The sequence below is a fragment of the Lagenorhynchus albirostris genome, chromosome 15 (assembly GCF_949774975.1).
Source record: "Lagenorhynchus albirostris chromosome 15, mLagAlb1.1, whole genome shotgun sequence".
In the NCBI taxonomy this organism is placed as follows: domain Eukaryota; kingdom Metazoa; phylum Chordata; class Mammalia; order Artiodactyla; family Delphinidae; genus Lagenorhynchus; species Lagenorhynchus albirostris.
The window spans coordinates 86,912,494-86,934,417 of NC_083109.1; the positions used below are offsets into that span (position 1 = coordinate 86,912,494).

The 21,924-nt window shown below is 57.1% G+C and overlaps 1 protein-coding gene across 5 annotated transcripts in view; it reads right to left on the reverse strand.

Annotated features, from left to right (window-relative positions):
• Positions 1 to 345: 345 nt before the first annotated feature.
• LOC132505316 (uncharacterized) overlaps positions 346 to 21,924 on the reverse strand; it is a 56,252-nt gene continuing 34,673 nt past the window's right edge. The window contains exons 4-8 of one of the 5 annotated variants that reach the window (XR_009535361.1): positions 17,008 to 17,136; positions 8,107 to 8,273; positions 1,830 to 1,990; positions 969 to 1,764; positions 346 to 620 (exon numbers count right to left, since the gene is read on the reverse strand). Coding sequence is in view for 1 of the 5 variants with exons in the window: in XM_060123330.1 (XP_059979313.1) it covers positions 5,781 to 5,967; positions 8,107 to 8,273 (354 nt within the window). In the remaining 4 variants the exon portion in view is untranslated. Of the gene's footprint in view, positions 621 to 968; positions 1,991 to 2,084; positions 2,473 to 5,059; positions 5,968 to 8,106; positions 8,274 to 17,007; positions 17,137 to 21,924 lie in introns of those variants that run through there. The other 4 variants (XR_009535360.1, XR_009535364.1, XR_009535363.1 and 1 more) reach the window with 4 other exon arrangements.

Sequence of the window (21,924 nt, forward strand, 5' to 3'; positions counted from 1 at the left end):
CTCCACACCCTCACCACCACTTGTTTTTATGTCTATTTGATTCTGGCCATCCCAGTGGGTGCGAAAGGGTATCTCACTGTGGTTTTGATTTGCATTTCCCAACGGCTAATAATGCTGAGCATCTTTTCATGAGCTTCTCGGCCTTTGTAAATCTTCTTTGGAGAAATGTCTATTAGGGGCCTTGTCCACAGCCACCAGGCTATCTATCTTTTTATTATTGAGTTGTAAGAGTTCTTTATATATTCTAGACACAAGTTCCTAATTAGATTTATAATTTGCTAATATTTTCTCCCTTCCTATAGGTTGTTTTTTCACTTTCTTGTTGGAATTGTTTGCAGCATAAAAGTTTTTAATTTTGATGAGGTCCAATTTTTTTTTTTTCTTTTCGTTGCTTGTGCTTTTGATGTTGTATCTAAGCCCCTGCCTAAGGTGAAGGTTTACTCCTATGTTTTCTTCTAAGAGTTTTATAGTTTCAGCCCTTATATTTAGGTCTTTGATCCATTAAGTTATTTTTCAGATGCTGTGAAAAGGGGGTCCAGTTTCATTCTTTGCACGTGTTGTTGGTCCCAGCACCATTTGCTGAAAAGACTGTTCCTTCTCCATTGAATCATCTTGGCCCCCTTGTCAAAAATAAAGTGACCGTAAATACAAGGGTTTATTTCTGCACCCTCAGCTCCACCCCATAGGTGTATATGTCTCTATCCTTCTGCCAGACGCCTCTGTCCCGGTCCCTGTAGAACCTGACCGTGGGACGTGGGAACCCTCTGCTTCGTTCTTCATCTGCAAGATCGTTTGGACTCTTTGGGGCCCTTTACTCTTGAACTCAGTGCAAACCCTTGGCTTATCCGTCAGCCTCCCGGGCTGCCTCCAGCACATGTAAGAGCCCTGATAACTCAATATTACCAACAATGGAATTGCTACCAACAAAGGGCGCACTTTTCAAGCACCTACTGTACGCCATTACTTACTGTGTGTAAGTACTTGATGTTCGTTAATTCTTTCATGCCGTGGCGACACTGAGGCACCAGGAGTCCAAGAAACTAGTCCAAGGTCTCACACACACGGTCAGTGAACAGCTACCATGGTCCAGCCGCTTGGCTACAGCACCTGGGCTCTTTCATTGGCTTTCACATGTAATCTTGCAAATTTTCAAACATACAGAAGAGTTGATATAATTTTATAGTGACACCCAAACACCCACAGCAGACGTCTGGCTCCACTCGCTTTATCACCCTTCTCTCCAGCCCCCAGGAATCAACCACTTTCCCAGTTGGCTGCAGATGTCCATACACGACACCCCTAAACAGGCAGCGCGCACAGCACAAACTAGACTTCAATGTTCGTTATGGAGTTTTTCATTCTTTGCAGTAAAATTGATAATGAAATGTAGAAACATCAGGGGGACCATCGAATGCTCTAACGTGCGCTCTGCAGCCCAAACCCCCATTGACAGACAGAACATTCGCTCCAAAAATGCCCACGTGCCCCAGCCCCCCGCGCCACCCTGGCTCCGACTTTTTCCACCGTGCGTTGGCTTACTCTCTTCCGGAATTTCATAAACTTGGGGTCATAGAGTATATGCCCTCCCTGGGTCTGGCTCCTTCCACCCCGTCCAAAGGTGTGTGTCCGTTGGCTGCCGTTTCGCTGAGCGGCTCTGAGTCGTTCGCACATCACGGCCGCTCTTCCCCATCGTGGGGCTGGGCGCCTGGAGGCCTCGCAGCGCCACTCCCATGGCGTGTCTCGGTCTGAGGGAGGCAGAGACATCTGCCCAGCCTTCAGACGCCACGCTGCTCCCCCGTGGCCTCAGCTCTGGCCTCTCTCCTGCTCACCTGCGTGACCTCCGTTCGCACCTGTGTCCCCACCTGCTCCTCGGGACCAGCTGCGCGCCGACCGGAGGAAACGGGGGCCATGTCTCCTCCTTGGAAGCCAGAGGCTGCAGAAATGCACGTCTTTGTTGGCATCGCGCGTCTGGGATAAACCCCACGATGGGCTGTTGGGTGGAGAAATCAACAGAGTATGAACTGCATAGAAAATTCAATTCCAATTTTGCGAAGAACAAATGTACGTGTGCGTAGAAGTAAGACCTGGCCGAATGATGGTGCTTTTCGTTCTCTTTTTTTTTTTTTCCAGAATTGTCCCTCTTGACGATTAGGAATGTGGATTACGACAGCGACAGCGGGGGCTGTCGGAGCTCGGGCCGCGCTGAGGCACCCTGCCCTCAGGGACCCTGAGATGTCAGGTCTGTGTCCCTGACAGGCGCGGCCCAGGGCCACCATCAAGGAGCAGCCAATGTTTGCAGACCGGATGCGGGCGGGAAGGACAGATGGACGGACAGACAGAGGGGGCCTCACACCTGGGTCGGGTCCATTGCGTCTCCAAGTTCTGGGAACTAGCGGGCCGCCTTTCCCGGGGCTGCAGAGGTGGGGCTAGGACAGCTGTCCCAAAGGGGCTTGCACCCCCTCGTGCTTTGAGGCCGGGGACCACAGCTCCCCAGGGGGGCCGCCAGGTCCCTCCAGGGACTCCAAGACGGAGGGGCCATCGGAGGCCATAGGTGGGCGTGGCCTTGAACACATGTGGGCCCCGGGCCGACACAGTGAAAGCGGCCGCAGCACCGGCCCTTCCCCCACTTCTCACGTGAGCCCCTGGGGTCAGGACCAGTCAGAGCAGTGCCACCTTTGGGCAAAGTACTCACAGTAGGTGCTTCGGGACCGAGCCACAGGCGTGCCCTTCCTCACAGGTGGGCCGTCAGCGTGTAGCCCTGCTGCCCTGCTCGGTGGGAGACCCGCTGCAGCCCAGCCCCGGGGCACAGGAGCCCGGGGGGCAGGAGGGCGGGTCTGGGTTCAGTGGGCACCATCCTAGTGCGCGCTCGTCCCCTTCTGAGGGTGTGGCCTCCTCACCTCCAGGCCTGTGCTTACACCTGTGCCCCTGCGTGGCATGCTGTCCGGCACGCTGGTCAGCCTGCCCCAGGCCTCTGCCCTGCAGGCCCAGCTTGGGTGTCCTGGGCCGGTTCAGGTGCCCGTGCACGCCCATCACCTGGGCTGGGGTCGTGGTTCCTGGTCGGGGATCACCTTGCAGGAAAGGGCTTGTGCCAGTGCCCCCGAGCCCCGGTGCCCCTCACAGGACTTGAACTGACCTGGCTGGGGGGAGGGGGGATCCCAGGGGAGGGACAGGCAAGTGGGTCCAGCGAACAGAGGCCAACTCCGCCCCTCCCCCTGGCAGTCTCCATGCCAACCGACTGTCCCATCTCCTGCTTCGGTGTCAGCTGCTCTCCTTTCCCAGAGGGCCCTCTGCCCCCACAGACAGGCCACTTACCCTGAGCCCCCGTCAGGATGGAAAACCAGGCAAAGTGGGAGATTTGGGCCAGGAGGTGCCCTGCTGCAGGGAACGATTGATTGAGTTTCCTCCAGGAATGAGGCCAGCGCCTCCATCCTTCCTGGCCGAGCGCCCTTCCTCTGGCCTGATCCGTGGGTCAGAGGCATGTGGACGAGAGTCCAGGGGGTGGCCTTCCTCACAGCCACCCTGATCCACCCCTTCCTGGGTCCATGTCGACGCCTCTGCAGGGCAGCCTGGGATCTACAGCTGCAGGCCTCAGATCCCTCCAGGCTGCCCAGCCCCTGGGCCTCCATTAAAGCACCAACTAGTGTGGGAGGTGGCCCTCCACCACCTCCTTGCAGGACAACGTGCCCCCCCGCTCAATTACTTTTGAGAAAAATACACACCGCCCCTTGTGTTACTGTCCTTTCTTCTCCCACTCAAGCCTCCTGGCCCAGTGGGGCATCAGGATGTGCTTGATTTCCTCCAATGTCAGGGAGCTCACTACTCAGCCCTGGTAGCTGCTGGTTTATGCACCTACATGTCCCACCTGGCTCTGTCTTGAGAAGAGCTGAGCACCCCGTCCTGCCCCAGACAGGGCGGCTCCTCGGGCCATCTCAGGGCAGCCTGTGGTGGGCTCACCTCTGAGGGCTCCTGGCCTCAGCTCAGTCCTCGGCCCAGCCCTGCCTGCCCCCTCCCACGTGACCTCCACCCACACCTCCTCGCCTCCCCTGCATCTCTGCAAAGGTGTCCCCAGCTCTCCTGGCTGTGCAGCCACCAGTGCCCCCTGGAGCTGACCTCTCGGGAGTCTGGGCTTCGCGGGCAAATGGGCAGCAGCCCGGGACAGGCTGTGATGGACACCAGCAGGGCAGGGACCCAGCTGTGTGATGTGCTGTCAAGTGGGCAGCAGATAAAACGCCTACCCAGTGCGACAGAAGCAAGATATAAAAAGCCTCCACGGCGCCTTTTTATTGACTAGAAATCTTGTCCTTCATGTCCCATCATCTCCCGGGCTAACAGGCCACACACTGAAGCTCGAGGGAAGTCGGTGTCCTGGCCGCAGGGAGACGCGGGCTCCCAGGGCGCCCGACACAGCCTGGGGCCCCCAGTCGTCCCCCAGCATCAGTGGACCCCTCCCAGGACTGTCTGACGCGGCGGGTCACCGTCCCCCATGCACTTTCTCCCCCTTCTTGTCGGGGGTCCGGCAGGACACGATCACGCCTCGCGGAGGCTGCGGGTGGCAAGGGACTTGCCCAAAGCAGACCTGGTCCTAGTTCTGCCGCATCAGTAGAAGCGTAGGTTCTGGGGCCGCCCCCCACTCGGCATGCGAGGAGGACGTGCGCCCATCTTGCAGCTGGGGCTAAGTCCCGGGATGGGGGGATTTACCCTGCATCCCCGCAAGTCAGAGGCAATGCTGGGCTGGGACCCAAGGCTATGGGACCCCAGAGGCCCAGGGAGCCCCCGGGAGGGATCAAGCCGGGGTCTAGAGCATCTGCAGATGGCTGTGGAGCTCCAACCGGACCAACACCCAGAGCACAAGCTTCCCCGGCACCAGCGGTCTGCGGGCCCCAAGGCCCTCACGAGGCCAGCAGGGCGGAGAGGGAAGACAGGCTCCTTCTGAGGCAGGTTATGCCCCGCAGGCTAGAGGCCGCAGCCCGGAGCTGGCTCTGGGGGTCCTGTGCCCGCCCGAGCCCCGGGCCGGGGTCCCCAGCAGCCCTGTTCCTGTCCTGTGCAGGCCCCTCTCCACGCCCGGCCCAGCACCCCAGGGACCGCGCGAGCCAGAAATGTCTGTGGCTCAAAGGAGGCCGGGAGGCACGCTGATCTAAGTGAAGGGCCGTCTCTTCCTTCCAGAAGAGCTGGGCCCGTGGCACCTCCGAGGAGCCTGGAGCTGGCTGGCCAGTCGCGGCATGCGGAGCTAGTAATTAATAAAAATGAGTAATGATGGACCATCTGTCCCAGCCTGTGCTCCACGGCGGGGCCACGCCGAGCCTTCATTAGGCATTCCTCGGCTGTGTCCCCACAGATGTTGACAGTGGCCGTGGGGCTCCTGTGGGAAGACTGAGTTGAATAAATTTAGGCAAACAGCACGGAGAAGGCTGGGTCTCAGTGAAGGAACTCATGCGGGGTCAGCCTGAGTGAGACCCATGGGCAGGGGCCCGCCGTCTGTCCTCCACCCGGGAAGGTGGGACGGGGTGCAGACTGCGCGTGGGTGGGGGCCTGGCCTCACCTGCTCCCTGCACGACCTTGGGCGAGCGCCGGACCACTCCGAGCCTCCACTCCAGGCTGCGGGGAGCAGGGCAGGGCCCCAGGACAGGGGTCAGAGTGTGTGCTGGAAGCATGGGGATCAGGGATCAGGACCCCCAGAGCCTTTAGTTTGCTCACGTGCAAAGGAGGCCGCTGTCCGTGGGGTCTAGTTGGTGACCAGTGGACAGAAGGGGCCTCGTCTTGGAACTCTTGGAAGGTGCTGGTCAGGGCTTACTCTCCTCGACAAGCTGGCCACCGCTGTGCTCCTGCCAGAGACCCTCACCTCTGGAAAAGGCCTGCAGGCCAGGAGCTGCTCCTTGCCCTGGGGAGTCCATCAGCAGGAGCCGGGGCTGGGCGCCCTGGATGCCCACAGCTTGCAGCCCAGGGAGAATCAGACAAGCAAAGAGGGAGCTGCAGGGAAATCGGGGTTCAGCATGGGCGGAGGTGCCGGGAGAGGAAGCACCCCCAGAGGTCTGGGGCGGCAGGGAGCCTGGGCAGACGCAGAGGCAGGGTTTGCCCTCCTGGAATCCCAAAGCTTTGGGCTCTGCGGTGTGTCACGGCTCCCCAGGCTGGCTCCCCTCTGGACAAGTGGCCAAATGCCCCAGGGTGGGGCCCTCCCACGCAGGGCAAGGGTAGCTGGCCTTGAAAACACCGGGAAGAGGCATGCACAGAGAGGGACACTGAGATGCAGAGCCAGGCGGCCTGCCCAAGGCCACGCAGCGAGAGCAGTGGAGCCTGACTCCCTCCAGGCAGAGGGAAGCCCCAGCTCACCCTGACCCTGACCTCGAAGGTCTTCCCGCCCCCTTTCCCCACCCCCTCCGCAGCCTCCAGATCTGAACTCTCCTGCCGTATCTCTGCCCCTCGGCCCCTATTTCCCTCCAGTGTCTCTACTGCATTGTGAGGGTGACTCTCTCAAGATGGACCTCATCTTAGAGGTAAACACTCCGGTCTCCCCTGCGGACACGGGTATTGAACACAGACCACAGCAGAGGATCTCTGCCTGCTCAGCAGCTCTTCGCGTTTGCTGTTCTGCCAGCTGACCCCACCCCTCCTGGTGAGTGCACCCACCCACCTGTGTCTCCCCAGTCCCAAGGGACAGCTAGCTGAGCAGGCCCTGGCCGCAGGCCCGTGACATCGGACCCCAGGCGTCTCTGGTTACCCACCTGGGAAACCCAAAGTCTGCCTGGCTCACCCCCAGAGAACCCAAGCCCCCAGCTTTGTCCCCACACAATGGAGCACCCGCCCAGAAAGTGGAATCAGAGGATGTGTTTGTTCCAGGGGCAGTCAGCCTGGCCGGACCCTCGGTGCCCATGGAGGTCAGAAGGGAAACCGAGGCCCAGGGGAAGCCAGCCCTCCCATGCAGAATGGGGTCAGAGTGGAGACAGGAACCCAGACCCCCTGGGCACCAGGCCAGGGGTCTTTCCCACCCGGGGTCTCCTGCCAGCCTCACTGCAATGGAGGTACAGCCCCCTCAGGCAGGGGTCAAGGAGAGAAGAGGGTGCAGGGAGCCTGGAGAGCTATGGAGGTGCTCAAGGGCAAGGGGGCGGAGAGGAGCGCGTCATTACCCGCGTGAGTATTCATGAGTCCTATGAATATTCATAGCAACTCCTACCACTGATAAGGGAGAAGCTGGGCTGGGAGGGAGAATCCATTACTCACTTGTCTGGCCAACCTGGGGCCAGAACCTGGGCGGTGGCCCTGGGCCTTGCGGCCCATCCACCAGCAGGCCCAACAGGGACCCCTCTCCAAAGGCTGACAAGGAGCAGGGGCCAGCGAGGGCCTGGCCAGGGTGAGGGCCACATGGCCTCTCCCTGCCATGGGCGTGGGCTCCGGGCCCAGCAGCTAGTCACGGAGGCCTGGGCGTGGCAGGCGGGGACGGGGGCGGAGGGGGGGGAGTGGCCGGGAGGGAGCTGGGTGCCTCAAGATGGATCTGGCTCCTCCGGGTAATTGGCAAGCAGCCAGAAGGAGCTGAGAAGAGGCTGCAGCTGCTGGAAACAGGATCGCCTGGGGGCTGATGAGGACAAGACTAATGTCAGGGGTGGAGGGAGCCCAGAGAAGGAAAGCGAGGATGGCTCAGAGAGGGTCAGTAACTCGCCCGAGGTCACACAGCAAAACCATGAGGCAGTCCAGGGCTCCATTCTGTGAGTGTACAAGTGTGGGTGGGGGCTCTGGTATGCAGGAGGGTGACACCTGAGCTGGTTCCTACCCTAGGACAGGTGTGTGATTCTTCCCGCAAACTTAGTAGGCCCTCAATTTGTATATATCCAATGAATGAATGCTCCGCAGCTCCACGTGTGTCCGTATTTTAAAGGGAGAACCGAGTCTCAGAGGAAGGGCCCCGTCCCAGGTCATGCTGGAGGGCACGATGGGTCAGCCCCTGTCTCACTGGGTTATGCCTGCAGGTTAGACACGGATCTTTGTGGAAAACCACCATCTTTGGCGATCCTGAGCCATTAGGAGCGGGGAAGACTCCGCTAGCAGCCCCGCCTCTCTGTGACCTCAATCCCTTCTAATACACGGAGCTGAGAAAGGTGTGCAGGTCATACTCACCTGGAGGAAAACAGAAGACTCAGGAGACCAAGGGCCGTTGCGAGCGGAGGGCGGCAGGGCTGGGCTGAGACAGGACAGGGCAGGTGGATAGGAGGGTCCCAAGGCCAAGGGAGGCCTGAGTCTCTGGAGCAAATCCCGAGGCTGAAAGGGTGAGCACACACGTCCATCTGCATGGTGAGAAAGCAGGCAGGACACCACGTTGATAGGAAATCAAATGAGGAGGCTGACAGTTTGTGGGGGACTAAAATAATCATAAATGATGGTTTTTATTAAAAAGTATCACCGGGAAAATGTAGGCTCATTCCAGAAGCCCAAAAAGAGCCCAAAATGTAATAAGGGGGAAGAGGGGAGATGGGGAATGGAAAATTAAAATCATGAAAATAGCCCAAGAAAATCTTCTGATATCTGCTGGCGGTGGCGGGAGGGAAGGACGGAAGGAAGGAGGAAGGAGGAAGGAGGAAGGGAGGGTGTCATGTAGTGTGAAGTGATAAACATTATTCTGCAGCCGAAACAGCACGAGGGCGGGAGGAAGAGGGACAGATAATCTGTCACGGAGGCATGACGGATGTTCCTGCTGCGGACAAGGGGGCCAGGCCAGCTGCGGGCCCAGCAGGAGCCCAGGTCCCCGGGAGAGTGGGGACAGCCTCTGGTGGCCCTGGGCAGCCTAAGTTACACGGTGTCTGGGCTTGAAGGGCCTGGGGCTCGTGGAATCCAATCTGGGTGAGAGAAGGGAAACAGGCCCAGAGAGGGGAGGCCGGGGCCCAGAGTCACACAGCAATCCAGGGTCAGGGAGAGGCAGGAACATGGGCCTCCCTGGGGACAGGGGAGGTGGGGACGGAGCAGCAGCTGGACCCCCAGATCCAGGCCTCCCTCAGGGAGGAGTCGGGAGACCTCGCTACCTCCTACCAGCTCCTGCCAAGCCGGCGGGCGCAGCAGCCCCCCATCCCCACAGGGGTATGGGCTGGGGATCCAGTCTGGGTGTGAATCCCGAGTCAGCCACTCCCCCCAGGAAAGTCCCCCGGCGCACAAGTCCCGTCAGAATGTGGAAGGTGGCCGGCGCGCAGTGCCGGGCACAGGGCAGGGGTCCCCTCTACATCCACGGCTGGCCCTGGAGCTTCTGGTGCCATGTCACTCAGGGGGCTCTACCTGGGGTTCCCTCCTGTGAAGCAGAGGATGCTAACCCCTGACGTGTCTAAAGGCAAAAAGAAGAGAACCCAGAATGTCTCAGGTCGGTGGCCATCTACCCTGTCTTTGCGTGGAATCAGAAAAAATCGACTTGCAAGTCCTGGCTAAGGTGGCAGGGTGGCAGGAAGGAGCGACGTGGCCCGGGCTCGGGGGCGTCCGGGCCTATTGAACCCCTCTGGGCCTTGGGAGACGGGAAGCAGTCGGAACATCACCTCCCTCCCTGCCAGGGGCTGCGGGGGCAGCTGGTCAGCCAGCACCAGGACAGGCAGGCGACGGGGGGCGGTCCAGCCAGCCCCACCCTGGGCCACCCGGCTCAGCGGCACACCTGAGACCCCTGCACGGCAGGTGGGGAGAGACAGGAAGACGGGAAGGTGGAGGCTAGGCCCGGAGAAGCAAGGAGAGAGCCAGAGGCAGAGACGCCAGGACCCCTCCCCAGACTCCACCTCCCAGGACCCCTGCCCTCCCAGGGTCCCTCCGGGCGCCGCTGTCCTCCCACCCCTGGGCCCCCTGCCTCCCTGGGCAGGGTGCTCCTCGGTACATCCTCCCCGCACCCTCCGCTCTGTAATTAAAGGCGATCTCAACCCCCTTTCTGGAAAGTTTGGGACGAATAGGAGCAAAGCCCCTTCCGCAGCCTCTGAGCCACTTTGAGCAGAGCTGGGGGGAGAGGCCACGCCCCCTCTCCGCTTGGGAGGGAAGCAGCCTAGGCTCTGATGCTCTGGGAACCCCACTTCCCACCCATAGTCCTCTCCCTCTGCTGCAGGAGAAAGGGTTTGGGGTCCGTGCCGACCAAGGGATGCAGGGCAGGGAGCTGTGCGGCAGTCACAGCCTTGGGCTCCTCCAGGAAACGCGGCGGGGGGGTCAGAACCGGCCCCTCAGGGGCTGTGAGGACAGGACGGAACTGCCCGCCCGACCACCACGGCCAGGACCTGCCTGCTGCGGGGAGCCGTCGGGGACCCCAAGGAGAGAAGAGTGTCCCAGACACCCCCCTTCAGCCACCCTGGGTCTATGTGGGCCCCCTGATGGGAGGGTGCAGGGCACCCAAGTCCCCCAGCCAGGTCTCGGGACCCCAAGTCCAGGATCCTTTCGGGGCTTGGGGATTCACGAGGCAGTTGTCTCCTAGGGCCCAACCCCGCGGGGCTGCGCCCATCCCCTGCTGGCTGCAGAAGTCTCCGTGGGGTCTGCAGGGAGGGCCCATGCTCGGAGGCTGCAAAGGGGGCCTGGAAGGGCGCTGACCATGACCGCGACCAGCAGCATCTCCTGGGCGCTTTGCAAGGATGGGGGCGTGACTGCCTGAAGGGTTCCGGGTGGGGTTTTGGTTTCTTGAGGAAGTTGAGGTGGATTTCCACACGACTAAGCTTTCCCTCTGAAATTGGTTAAAGGCCTTCCTGGGTTCGGGAAACAGGGAGGCGAAGGAGGAAGGAGACAGAACCAGGCCCTGGGAATGAGGCCCAGCCAGCAGGCGAGGCCAAGGAGGTGGGCGCCCTGCGCAGAGGAGCTGAGAGGCTGCGCCGGCCCAGGTGTCACAGCTCCTGAGCCCCTGCGTCCAGGACGCTGGAGAAAACCGCTGCGATCGAGCCATCAGCCACCGGCGGCCTGGGCCTCTCCGCTCAAGCGCTGGAGGAATTTTTCAACAGATGCAAATGACTTTCTTGGGGGGAGGGGAGCAAAGCTTCCTTCCCCGCCAGAGATGCCCGGAATCCTGAACTGGCCCTGGGCCCCGGCACGGCCCTCACACGCCTCTCCCCATGGCTGGGGGCCACCCCAGTGCCAGCCCCCACCCCGGGCCCCATCCACCTAACCCAGGAACGCCAGGGCAGACAAGGCAACGACCACCGGAAGGATGCAGAGGAGGGAAGCTGGCCCGCAGTGCACGATGGGCCTCCTCGTCCTGAGCAGAGGTGGCGGCCCGGGAGGCAGCTCCCCCGCCCCCGTCCCCACCACAGACCAGGGTGGATCTGCAGCCAGGACCCCGGCACGCTCGCCCGGCTCCCCGCCCCCCTCCACGTGACACCGAAGGCCCCCCCCCCATGCCTAACATTGCCCGAGGGTCGATTAGGACGTCTGGAGTTGATTAGACTCTGACACTGATGAAGCCCAGAGGTAATTAGTGAGAGAAAAAAAGTTCTGATTAGTCCTCAGCATAATTCTCTCCAATTATTCAAAGTTCATGCCTGCAGGGGGTGGAATATCTCCAGGAATATTTATTTATATCCCGAGCTTTTTCATCAACTTTGTGAATCTAGTTAATAATCACCAGGACTGAACTTGTTAACCTGGAGACTTCGATGGGGCCGAGCTGGTCTGACGCTCAGAGGCTCAGCAAGGGACACTGGGGCCTGTCTTTTCTCTGCCGGAAGAAGCCTGGGGTCGCCACCGACATGTGTCGCTTGGGGCTCACCTGGAGCTTGTGGGGAGCAGGGTCGGTGGCGGGCCCTTCCTGTGGGTAGGAAAGTGGGAGGAGGTAGGAGCGGCCACGCGCCCAGGGCCACGGGAGGTGGCTCCGCAGCAGGGCTCCTGTCCTGGGGACGAGCTCTGGGTGGAGGCTAACGTGGGGTGTTGGCCATCTGCCGCCCCAGGCCCGGCCCGCCCTGCTCTCCCTGGGTGCCCGGGACTGCAGCCGGTCTTCACCCCTGCACAGCGCAAGCTTTGCCAAGCTGTGCACACCCCCAGTGGTCAAGGAGGCCCCTGCTGGTGGCTTAAGGCCCAGGCCAGGTCCTGTCTGTCTGTGGCTGGCAAGACAAGGCAAACTGCTGACCACAGGTGAGAGGGGTGTGGCCGAGGCCCAGCTGCACGGCTGCCAGGTGTGTGCGGTGGGAGAGCCCGCTTCCCACTCCGAGCCTCAGCAAAATCTCACGGGGACAGGCAGGGTCCCGGAGGACCCCTGAGGTTTTGGAGAAGTCCCAGGGCAGATATGGGGACACCATGGTGACTCTGGTGACTCTGAACTTGGAGCACAATTGCTTGGGGACTGTGTGTAATTCTGTTTCCCGGTATTGCCCAGCTCAGACCTCCTATAGCTCAGGGACCAGGTGAATGGGGGTGGGGCGGGGAGGGGGGTCTGTTAATGGAAGGAGAAAATGAATCATTAAAGAGAAAGGTTTTCGGGCTTCCCTGGTGGCGCAGTGGTTAGGAATCCGCCTGCCAATGCAGGGGACACAGGTTTGAGCCCTGGTCCAGGAAGATCCCACATGCCATGGAGCAACTAAGCCCGTGCACCACAACTACTGAGCCTGCGCTCTAGAGCCCGCGAGCCACAACTACCAAGGCCGTGTGCCAAACGTACTGAGCCTGCAAGCCACAACTACTGAAGCCCATGCACCTACAGCCCATGCTCTGCAACAAGAGAAGCCACCGCAATGAGAGGCCCGCGCACTGCAACGAAGACCCAACGCAGCCCAAAAATAAATAAATAAAAATGAAAGAGAAAGGCTTTCCATTCATCAGGAAAGTCCTGCAGCCTCTGATGCAGCTGAACAGAGCCCTCCCCCAGCAGGCCGCGCCCCCTCGGCTGCCGCCCCTCCCCCTCCATCCTCAGCCCCTCCTAGTTAACAAGCTCGCGGCCTTTGCAGGTCTGGAAAGCTAACGCAGGGTTTGGCTTTTGCCCTCAGGGGCCACGGGGCAGAGCGTCCGGCAGGGCTGGCGTTCTTGGGGGGCTCTGGGCTGGGTGAATCAGGGTCCTTTCTGCCTGCAGAGTGTGGGGTCCGTGCAGGTGCAGCTCTAAAAATGGTCGCCTCACTACTTTCATGTCCCACACGCCCTTCCAGAACCCTCCACTCCCGTGCTGAGAGGTGGAGTCTGTTCCAGCCCTGCGTTTGCGGTGGTCCCCAGGACGCAGCGTGAAGCGATGCTCTGTGACTCCTGACGCTGGCCACAAACGGCGACACCACTGCCACCTGGCTCTGTCCTGGGGACACAGACACCCTCTTCTGCCCACAGACTGCCCCCACTGGAGCTCACCATCTGGAATGAGGCCCCTTCACCCGGGCCGGATGCCCCACCCAGTGCCTCGGGCAGCAGAGACCAGCGTCCAGTCCACGCCCAGCCCCGCCCACGGTGCAGATTTGGGAGCAGAATAAACCGCTGTTGTTTCAGGCCACTGAGCTTGGGGCACTTTGTGGTGCAGCAATAGTACCATCAGAACAGGGGGAGCAGGGTGGGGCTGGGCTGCAGTGGTCCAAGCTGTGCCCCAGCTCCCCGGCTCTGCCCCCACTCCCACCCCGGCTCCAGGCGTAAGCGGCTTCCGGGAGGAGATGAGGCCAGGGCTGCCTCTGCCTCCCTTCCCTTCTGGTCCGCATCCTGGAACTGAAGGCTCCAGTTTTCAGTGCGGAGGCTCAGAGCTCCGCCTCCCTCTGCCCTCTCTCTTCTCTGCTGCTGTCCAGGCTGCCCAGAAGAGCCCGCCTCAGCAGCAGATGACGCTCTTTTTGGATTAATTTAGCCCAAATCAGCAAGGGATCTCCTCATTAGGTTTTAATGAGGAGCTTATTAGCTGGGCGGTTCAGGGAAGGGTGCTCTGTCTGCCCAGGTGACGCTGCTTCAATCCAGCTAAGAGGAAGTTCGGAGACACCCCCGTTCCCCTGTTCCCGTGGAGGTTCAGCAACCCCTCCAAGACGAAGGAAGAAGAGGGAACTGGGCACCCACTGGCCACAGTAAGAGGCCTGGCTGCTGGGTCCGGCGTTGCCACTGACCCACTGGCCAATCCCAGTCAACACCCCACCCCACTCCCGGCCTCAGTTTCCACATTTGCGCCCTGACAGAGTTGGACGAGATGAAGACGACACAGGGAGATACAATCGTTCAGTGCTTGCCACGTGCTGGCCCAAGTAACAGCATTCACCAGCAACAGGAATCCTGCCAACAACCCAGGTAGGGGGTGCTCGATCTGCCCGGTTACAGGGAGCTGCTGGGAACATCCGTGCACCATTTTTGTGGGACATATGCGTGCGTCTCTCTTGGGTGAGAACCTAGGAGCGGAGCAGCTGGGTCTGGGTCGAGGGCAGGTGTTTCACTCCCCAAAGTGGCTGCCCCGCTTCCCACCCACCGTCAGTGGGAGCACCCCAACTGACCACACCCTTGCCGACACTGTGGTCGGTCTTTGCTCATTCTAGCCTTTCCAGGAGGCGTGAGGCGACGCCGCGCTGCGGTCCTCATTTGCCTTTTCCTAGTGACTAACGATACTGAGCATTCTTTCAATGTGCTGATGTGCCGCGTCTTCTTTACTGAAATGTCTGTTTAAATACTCGGCCCTGGGCTTCCCTGGTGGCGCAGTGGTTGAGAGTCCGTCTGCCGATGCAGGGGACACGGGTTCGTGCCCCGGTCCGGGAAGATCCCACATGTGCAGAGTGGCTGGGCCCGTGAGCCATGGCCGCTGAGCCTGCGCGTCCGGAGCCTGTGCTCCGCAACGGGAGAGGCCACAACAGTGAGAGGCCCGTGTACCGCAAAAAAAAAAAAAAAAAAAAAAAAAAAAAAATACTCGGCCCATTTCAAACACTGGGCTCTGAGTCTTCTTATCACCGAGTTATGAAAGGTCTTTATATATTCTGAATACAAGTCCTTCATCAGATATATGTTTTGCAAATATTTTCTTCTAGTCTGCAGCGTGCCTTTTCGTGGGAGAAAAAAACTTAGGGACCTTGGGTTTGGCAAACATTTCTCAAATGTGACACGAAAAGCACAGATTGTAAAATAAAGTGGGCTTGATGAATATTTAACGTGTTTGCCCTTCAAAAGACACTGTGGTGCCCATTTTAAAGATGGGAAAAGTGAGACATGAAGGGCTAAGGCATCTTGCCTTTCCTCTGTGAGTCTGGGCAGGAGTGTGGTGAGGGGAAGAAAAGGACTCGCCTGGGGTGACCCCGCTCCCTGCTCAGCTCTGTGACCTCAGAGTCTTATCCAAATTACTGTCCGGCCCCCACTGGTCACCGAGCGGGTGGGAGGCCACAGCACTGCCCAGCGATGCACCCCTACTGCTGAGTGGTGGCGCCAGCCTTGCAGCCAGGGGTCTGGCCCCAGGGGAGGTCCTGAGGCCCAGAGAGTGAGTGTGTGCCCCGTGGCTGCAGGGCTGGGGGGTCCCAGGAAGGCTGGGAAGCAGAGACTGTCAGAGCCCGTGAAGCAGCAGGAGGTGGCCTTGGGGGAGAAGTCTGGCCCAGAAACAAGGAGTTGGGCACATGTGGGGGCCAGCTGGGGACCTGGGGGGCACTCAGCACAGGCTCTGTGCCTCGGCCCCAAGGTCAGACTGGGGCATGGGTCCCCTAGGCTGGTCATACCCTCAGAAGGCATCTACCCTGGTTCACGGATGGCCCAAGAAGGGAGGGGGCCCCCGAATCATACAGGGGGCCACAGTGAGGCAGGGCCAGCCCCAGCATTGCCTGCCAGGCGAGGGGGCTTCTCCGTCTCCACTGGGCCTCCCTGCCTCCAGGCCTCTCCCACAGGAGCTGGCGACATAGCAGCTCCCCTGCCACCACTCCAAAACCTGGGATGGCCCCCAATTCCACAGGCTGTCCGGGCGCCAGGCCCTGGGCTGGGCGCTGGGGACGCAGAGGAGGGGACATATGGGGACACGGTTTCTGCTAGCTGACGTCTCAGCCGGGTATCCCAGGCCCTCTGTATGACTCCGGCAGAGTTCTCAGGTGGTCTGCCCCTCGCTGACCCACAACTGACCCATCCTTCTTAGCTCTGGGCTTGTTCTTGGGGCTGGGTTGGACTTCTCCTCCAGGATGCCTTCCTGGGCCCCATAAACCCTGGAGGCCCAGCTTGGGGCACAACAAGGACCAGAGCGACTCACAAAGCCCCCACCTCAGTCCCTTCGTAGGAGAAACGGGACTATCTCAGGGAGGGGCCTAGGAGCTAACGTGTGCACGTGTCTGCTGTGGGTGCAGAGCGCTTTGGAATCCGGAAAGCGCTTTGCGCGCTGGCAGCCTCTGAGGACACGCCCCTCCCGCTATCTGCGCCCTTGCGCCCGGCTCCTCCCGTGCTGAATGGGCCGATTCCCAGGGCCGTGAAGCGTTGCACCTCCCCTCCCTGCCATCTTGGGTCACTGGCTCTGGAAGGCCAGCCGCCGTGCCGTGAGGACACCTGGCCTAAGCAGGGGCCAAGTGGGAGGAACCGAGGCCCCGGCCACTACTGATCCTGAGCCGCCTGGACTGGGAGCCTCCGGCCTCAGTCAAGCCTTCAGATGCAGCCTCGTGAGAGCCCCTGAGCTGCAACCACCCAGCTAAGCGACGCCCAGAGGCCTCACCCCGGAAATTATGGGAGATAACACGCATCGTTCTACTTCACTAAACTTGGGGGAGATTTGTTACGTAGCAAGAGATGTCGAATACACAAACCATTTGCTCTGTGAACCAAAAATAATGCTAATAACAATGATAAAGTATCTCTGCAGGAGCAGCGGTTGGGAGCTGCCCCCGGGGCCACCGCGACGGTGCCGGGCGGGGCTTCCCCATGAAGACGCGGGCTGAGAATGCCCACACTCACCCAGATTGCCCCGCAGCTGCCTCCAGGTGGTTTCGCCCAGGCAGGGGCTGGAAGGGGGTCTCAGGACCCCCTTCTCTGCCTCCCCCCGGTCCAATTATTGCCCCTTTCAGCAGGAAAAGCCCTCACACGGTTTCCCCCGTCCATGGCTTATGCAATAAAGTCTCTGTTCTCACTCAGAAACGCTTTCTTTCTCAAAAAGCCTTGCCCTTGCAGAAGAAATCCTCTGCGCTTTCAGAATCTTACCTCTGCTGAGAGTTTTAAAAATTCATCCGGAAAGTCAATTGATTTCTTTGTTCTTCGCTGTGTCTGCTTCCCCCCTGAGGCAGCCGGGGCCCCGATTCAGTGGGCAGAGGCCACAGAGAAACAAGAAAACTGTGGAAGAGACAAAAACCTCTGTTATTAACTACAGACTGCATGTTGTCACAAGTGGGCCCAGGCTGCCAGGGTGTCAGGGCGAGCCCCAGGACCCAGGGGTGGCGGAGCCGCGGTGGAGGGATCGGGGTCCGCTGCCTCCCCCAGGCCCCCAGCCCGGAGGCCACCCCCTGGGACGTTAGCCCTGCCAGCCCTGCATGCCACATTCTCAGTCTAGCCAGGGACACACGTGTCGGTGCAAACAGCCCTGGGTGTGCACAGGTGAGGTGGGAGGTACGGTGGCAGCCAGAGCAGGGCTTTAGTTCACTGCTGACGTCAGCTCAGAGGGAAGAGCAAACCTGAGGCTTCCCCAGGCCCCTGCCCTGCCCCTTGGGCCTCAGTGGCCCCCACTGCTTGCCTCTCTGTCCTCTGTGCTTAGCCACTGCCTCCTCGGGGTACCTGGAGGCTCCCACTGGACACAGACAGCGAGGGGCACCCCTGGATGCCCAGTTAATGCCACCTGCACCAAGAGGGGACATGTCTGGGGCCCCCACTGCATTGCCCTGTGATGGGGACCTGAGCTCCTGGGATCTTGGCACAAATAGGTGCAAATGGCGATCTGTGTCTGTCCCAGAGTCAGTGGCATGAAAACCCCCCTCAGACTTGGCCCAGCCCCTCATCCTTCTTGGGGAAGGCGTGTAACCCCGTCAGCTTCAGATTTTGACTGTCCTTGTATGGAAGTCAAAGAAAACCAGAGTGTGAAGGGCCCTGGGAAATCACTTCATTCAACCTGCTCGTTTAAAGACAGAGAAACTTAGGGGCTTCCCTGGTGGCTCAGTGGTTGAGAGTCTGCCTGCCGATGCAGGAGACGCGGGTTTGTGCCCCGGTCCAGGAAGATCCCACATGCTGCGGAGCGGCTGGGCCCGTGAGCCATGGCCGCTGAGCCTGCGTGTCCGGAGCCTGTGCTCCGCAACGGGAGAGGCCACAGCAGTGAGAGGCCCGCGTACCGCAAAAAAAAAAAAAAGAAAAAAATGGATCATAGACCCAAATGTAAAACCTAGAATTATAAAACTTATAGAATACAACATAGGAGAAAATCTTTGTGCCCTTTGCTTAAGTGAGGATTGTTTAGATATGATATCAAAGGCGTGATCCAAAAAATAAAAATTAATAAACTGGGCATCGTCAAAAGTAAAAATTCCTGGGCTTCCCTGGTGGCACAGTGGTTGAGAGTCTGCCTGCCGATGCAGGGGACACGGGTTCGTGCCCCAGTCCAGGAGGATCCCACATGCCGTGGAGCGGTTGGACCCGTGAGCCATGGCCGCTGAGCCTGCACGTCCGGAGCCTGTGCTCTGCAATGGGAGAGGCCACAACAGTGAGAGGCCCGTGTACCGCAAAAAAAAAAAAAAAAAGTAAAAATTCCTGTTCTTTAAAGGTAACTGTAAAGAGAATGAAAGGACAACTCACAGAACGGGGGAAAATATTTGCAAATTGTATACCTAACAAAGAATTTATATACAGAATGTGTAAAGAATTCTCAAAATTCAACAATAATAAACCAAAAAGTCTATTTTAAAATGGGCAAAAGATATGAACAGATACTTCACCAAAGCAGACATGCAAATGGCAAATAAATACCTGAAAAGATGCTCAAAGCTAATAATCATTTGGGAAATACAAATTAAAATCACAACGAGATACCTCTCAGCACCTATTAGAATGACAAAAATTAAAAAGACCAATCATATCAAGCGTTGGTGAAGATTTAGAGGAACTGGAACGCTCATACACTGCTGATGTGAATACACAACTGTACAACCACTTTGGAAAATAGTTTGGCAGATTCTTAAAAGGTGGAAGTTAAATACATACCTGCCATAGGACCAAAACATCTCACTCCTAGGTATTTACCCAAGAGAAATAAAAAGATGTGTCCATACAAAGAATTGCACAATGATCTTCATAGCAGCCCAATCTGCAGTAGCCTAAACTGGCAACAACCCAAATGCCTATTAACAGGTGAATAAACAAATTGTGGCATATCCATTCAATGGAATGCTATTCAACAATAAAAAGGAATAAACTATTGATACACACGACATCACCAATAAATCTCAAAAAAAAATAATGCAAAGTAAAACTACCTCTATTAAGAGATGATACAACCTTATCTATAGAAAATCCTAAAGAATCTATACACACAAAAGAAACAGAGCTAATAAACAAATTCAGCAAAGTTGCAGAATATAAGATCGACACACAAAAGTCAGTGGTATTTCTATACATTAACAATGAGCGATCTGAAAAGAAAATTAAGAAAACAATTCCGTTAACAATAGCATCAAATACTTAATAATCAGATACTTAATAATAAATTAAGTAAACCAAGGTAGGAGGTACAAACTGATATAAGGAAATCTATAAAACATAGAAATCTATAAAACATCTAAATAAATGGAAATACATCCCATGTTCATGGATTGGAAGACTTAATAATGTTAAAATGACAATATTCCCCAAATTGATCTACAGATTCAATGCAATTCCTATCAAAATTCCAAGGCCTTTTTTGCAGAAATGGACAAGCTAGTTCTAAAGTTCATATGGAATTGCAAGGGCGTCCCAAATAGCCAAAATAATCTTGAAAAAGAAGGACAAAGGTGGAGGATTCAACTCGCACTCTCTGATTTCAAGAGTTACTACAAAGCTACAGGAATCAAACAACGTGGTACTGATGTAAGGATAGACATAACGATCAGTGAGAGTCCAGAAAAAACTCATACATCTGTGGCCAACTGATCTCCAACACGCAGGCCACCACTACTCAATGGGGGTAAATAGTTTCTTCAACGGATGGTTCTGGGGCAACTGGAGAGCCACACGCGAAAAAAATGAAGCTGGACCCCTACCTCACACCATATATAAAAATTAACTCAAAATAAACTTAAAAACATGAACACGACAACTAAAACTATAAAATTCTTGGAAGAAAACAGAGGCAAATCTTTACGACCTTGGATTTAGCAATGGTTTCTTAGATATGACACCAAAAACACAAGCAACAAAAGAAAACATAGATAAATTGGACTTCATCATACTTTAAAACTTTTGTGCATCAAAGGACCCCACCAAGAAAGTGAAACGACAGAATGGGAGAAAATATTTGCAAAACATATCTGGTAGGGGTCTAGTACCCAGAACGTATAAAGAACTCATACAACTCAAGAATAAAAAGACAGCCCAATTTTTAAAATGAGCAAAGGATCTCAATAGACATTCATTTCTCCAAAGAAGATATACAAATGGTCAACAAGACATGAAAAGATGCTCAACATCATTAGTTAGGGAACCGCAAATCAAAACCACAGTGAGGTACCACTTCACACCTACTAGTTTGACCACAATAATGAAAAAGAAAAGAATAGGTGTTGGAAGGATGTAGAGAATTGGAACCTCGTGCAAGCTGGTGGGGTGTAAAATGGTGCAGTCGCTGTGGAAAACACTTCGGCAGTTCCAGAATGTTCAACACAGAGTTACCATGTCACCCAGCAATTACATGCCTAGGTACAGACCCCAAAGGAACAGAAAAGAGTTGTTTAAACAAAAACTTGTACATAAACGTTCATAGCAGCATTATTCACACTAGACAGAAGGTGGAAATAACTCAAATGGCCATCAACTGATGAATGGACAGATAAAGAGAATGTGGTCTATTCATATGATGGAATATTTTTCTGCCACAAAAAAAGGAATGAAGGGCTGACACCTGCTACAACCTAGAGGAACCTTGAAAACGTGATGCTGAATGAAAGAAACTGGACACAGAAGGCCACATATCGTGTGATTCCGTTGATATGAAATGTCCAAAATAGGCAAGTCCTATTCCGGATTTGCTTAAAATCCTAAAAAGACACATAAGGCTACATGCTATATGATTATGTTTATAGAATGTTCTAGAAAAATCCAAGCTGTTAGTACAGAAAACAGATCCGTGATTGCAGGGACTGGAGGTTGGGGAGGAGGGGGGCCCGACTGCAAAGGGACTTCAAGAGGGACCTAGTATCCAGAGAGCCCGAGAGGTGGGAAAGGAATGAGGGTTCTCTAAAGGTGGGCACAACAGCTCAGATACCTGGCAGGCCACAGGAAGAAGGAGCTCTGCCCCGCGGGCTCCTGTCCACTGGGGCCCCAGATCGCGGGCGGCTATCCATGCGCCAAGGTCTCACTGAGCACCATGGATTCAAAGATGTGCTTGGCTGTAGTTTCTAAAACTGGCCACGGCTATATTCCTGGTCCCTGGTGGTGGTCAGGACTCTACTCCCCTTTGAACTGTGCTCCCTTCTCTTGAATCTGGGTGGGGACCCATGTCTCCACCAGCCAGGACGGTGCAGAGAAGCAGTCTGTATGTTCTGGGCTAGGTCACAGAGAGGACACCGCTTGTGCCGGGCACTGTCTCCGGATGCTTGCCCGGCCCCCGCACTGTGAGGAAGCCCAGACCCCACAGAGAAACCGCCAGTCAGCCCTCAGCCCCGTGTGTCACCTGGTGATGGAGGAGAGGCCTAACGCCAGGGGCTCAGCGGCCTTGGCCTTCGAAGGCAGCCAGGCCCACCCAGGGCTCACACGGAGCTGGAGGGGCCCGGAGCCTAGAGGGGGCCGGTGGGACCGGGGTGCAGGCCACACGGTGGGCCTTCTGTGCTCTGTGGCCCCCGGCCTCTCCCCACCCAAGGCTTAGCCCAGAGCGTGAGACCTGGGATCCCATTATCCGCCCCCATCCCCAGGCCAAAGCTCTCAGGCTCCAGATCCAATTACAGG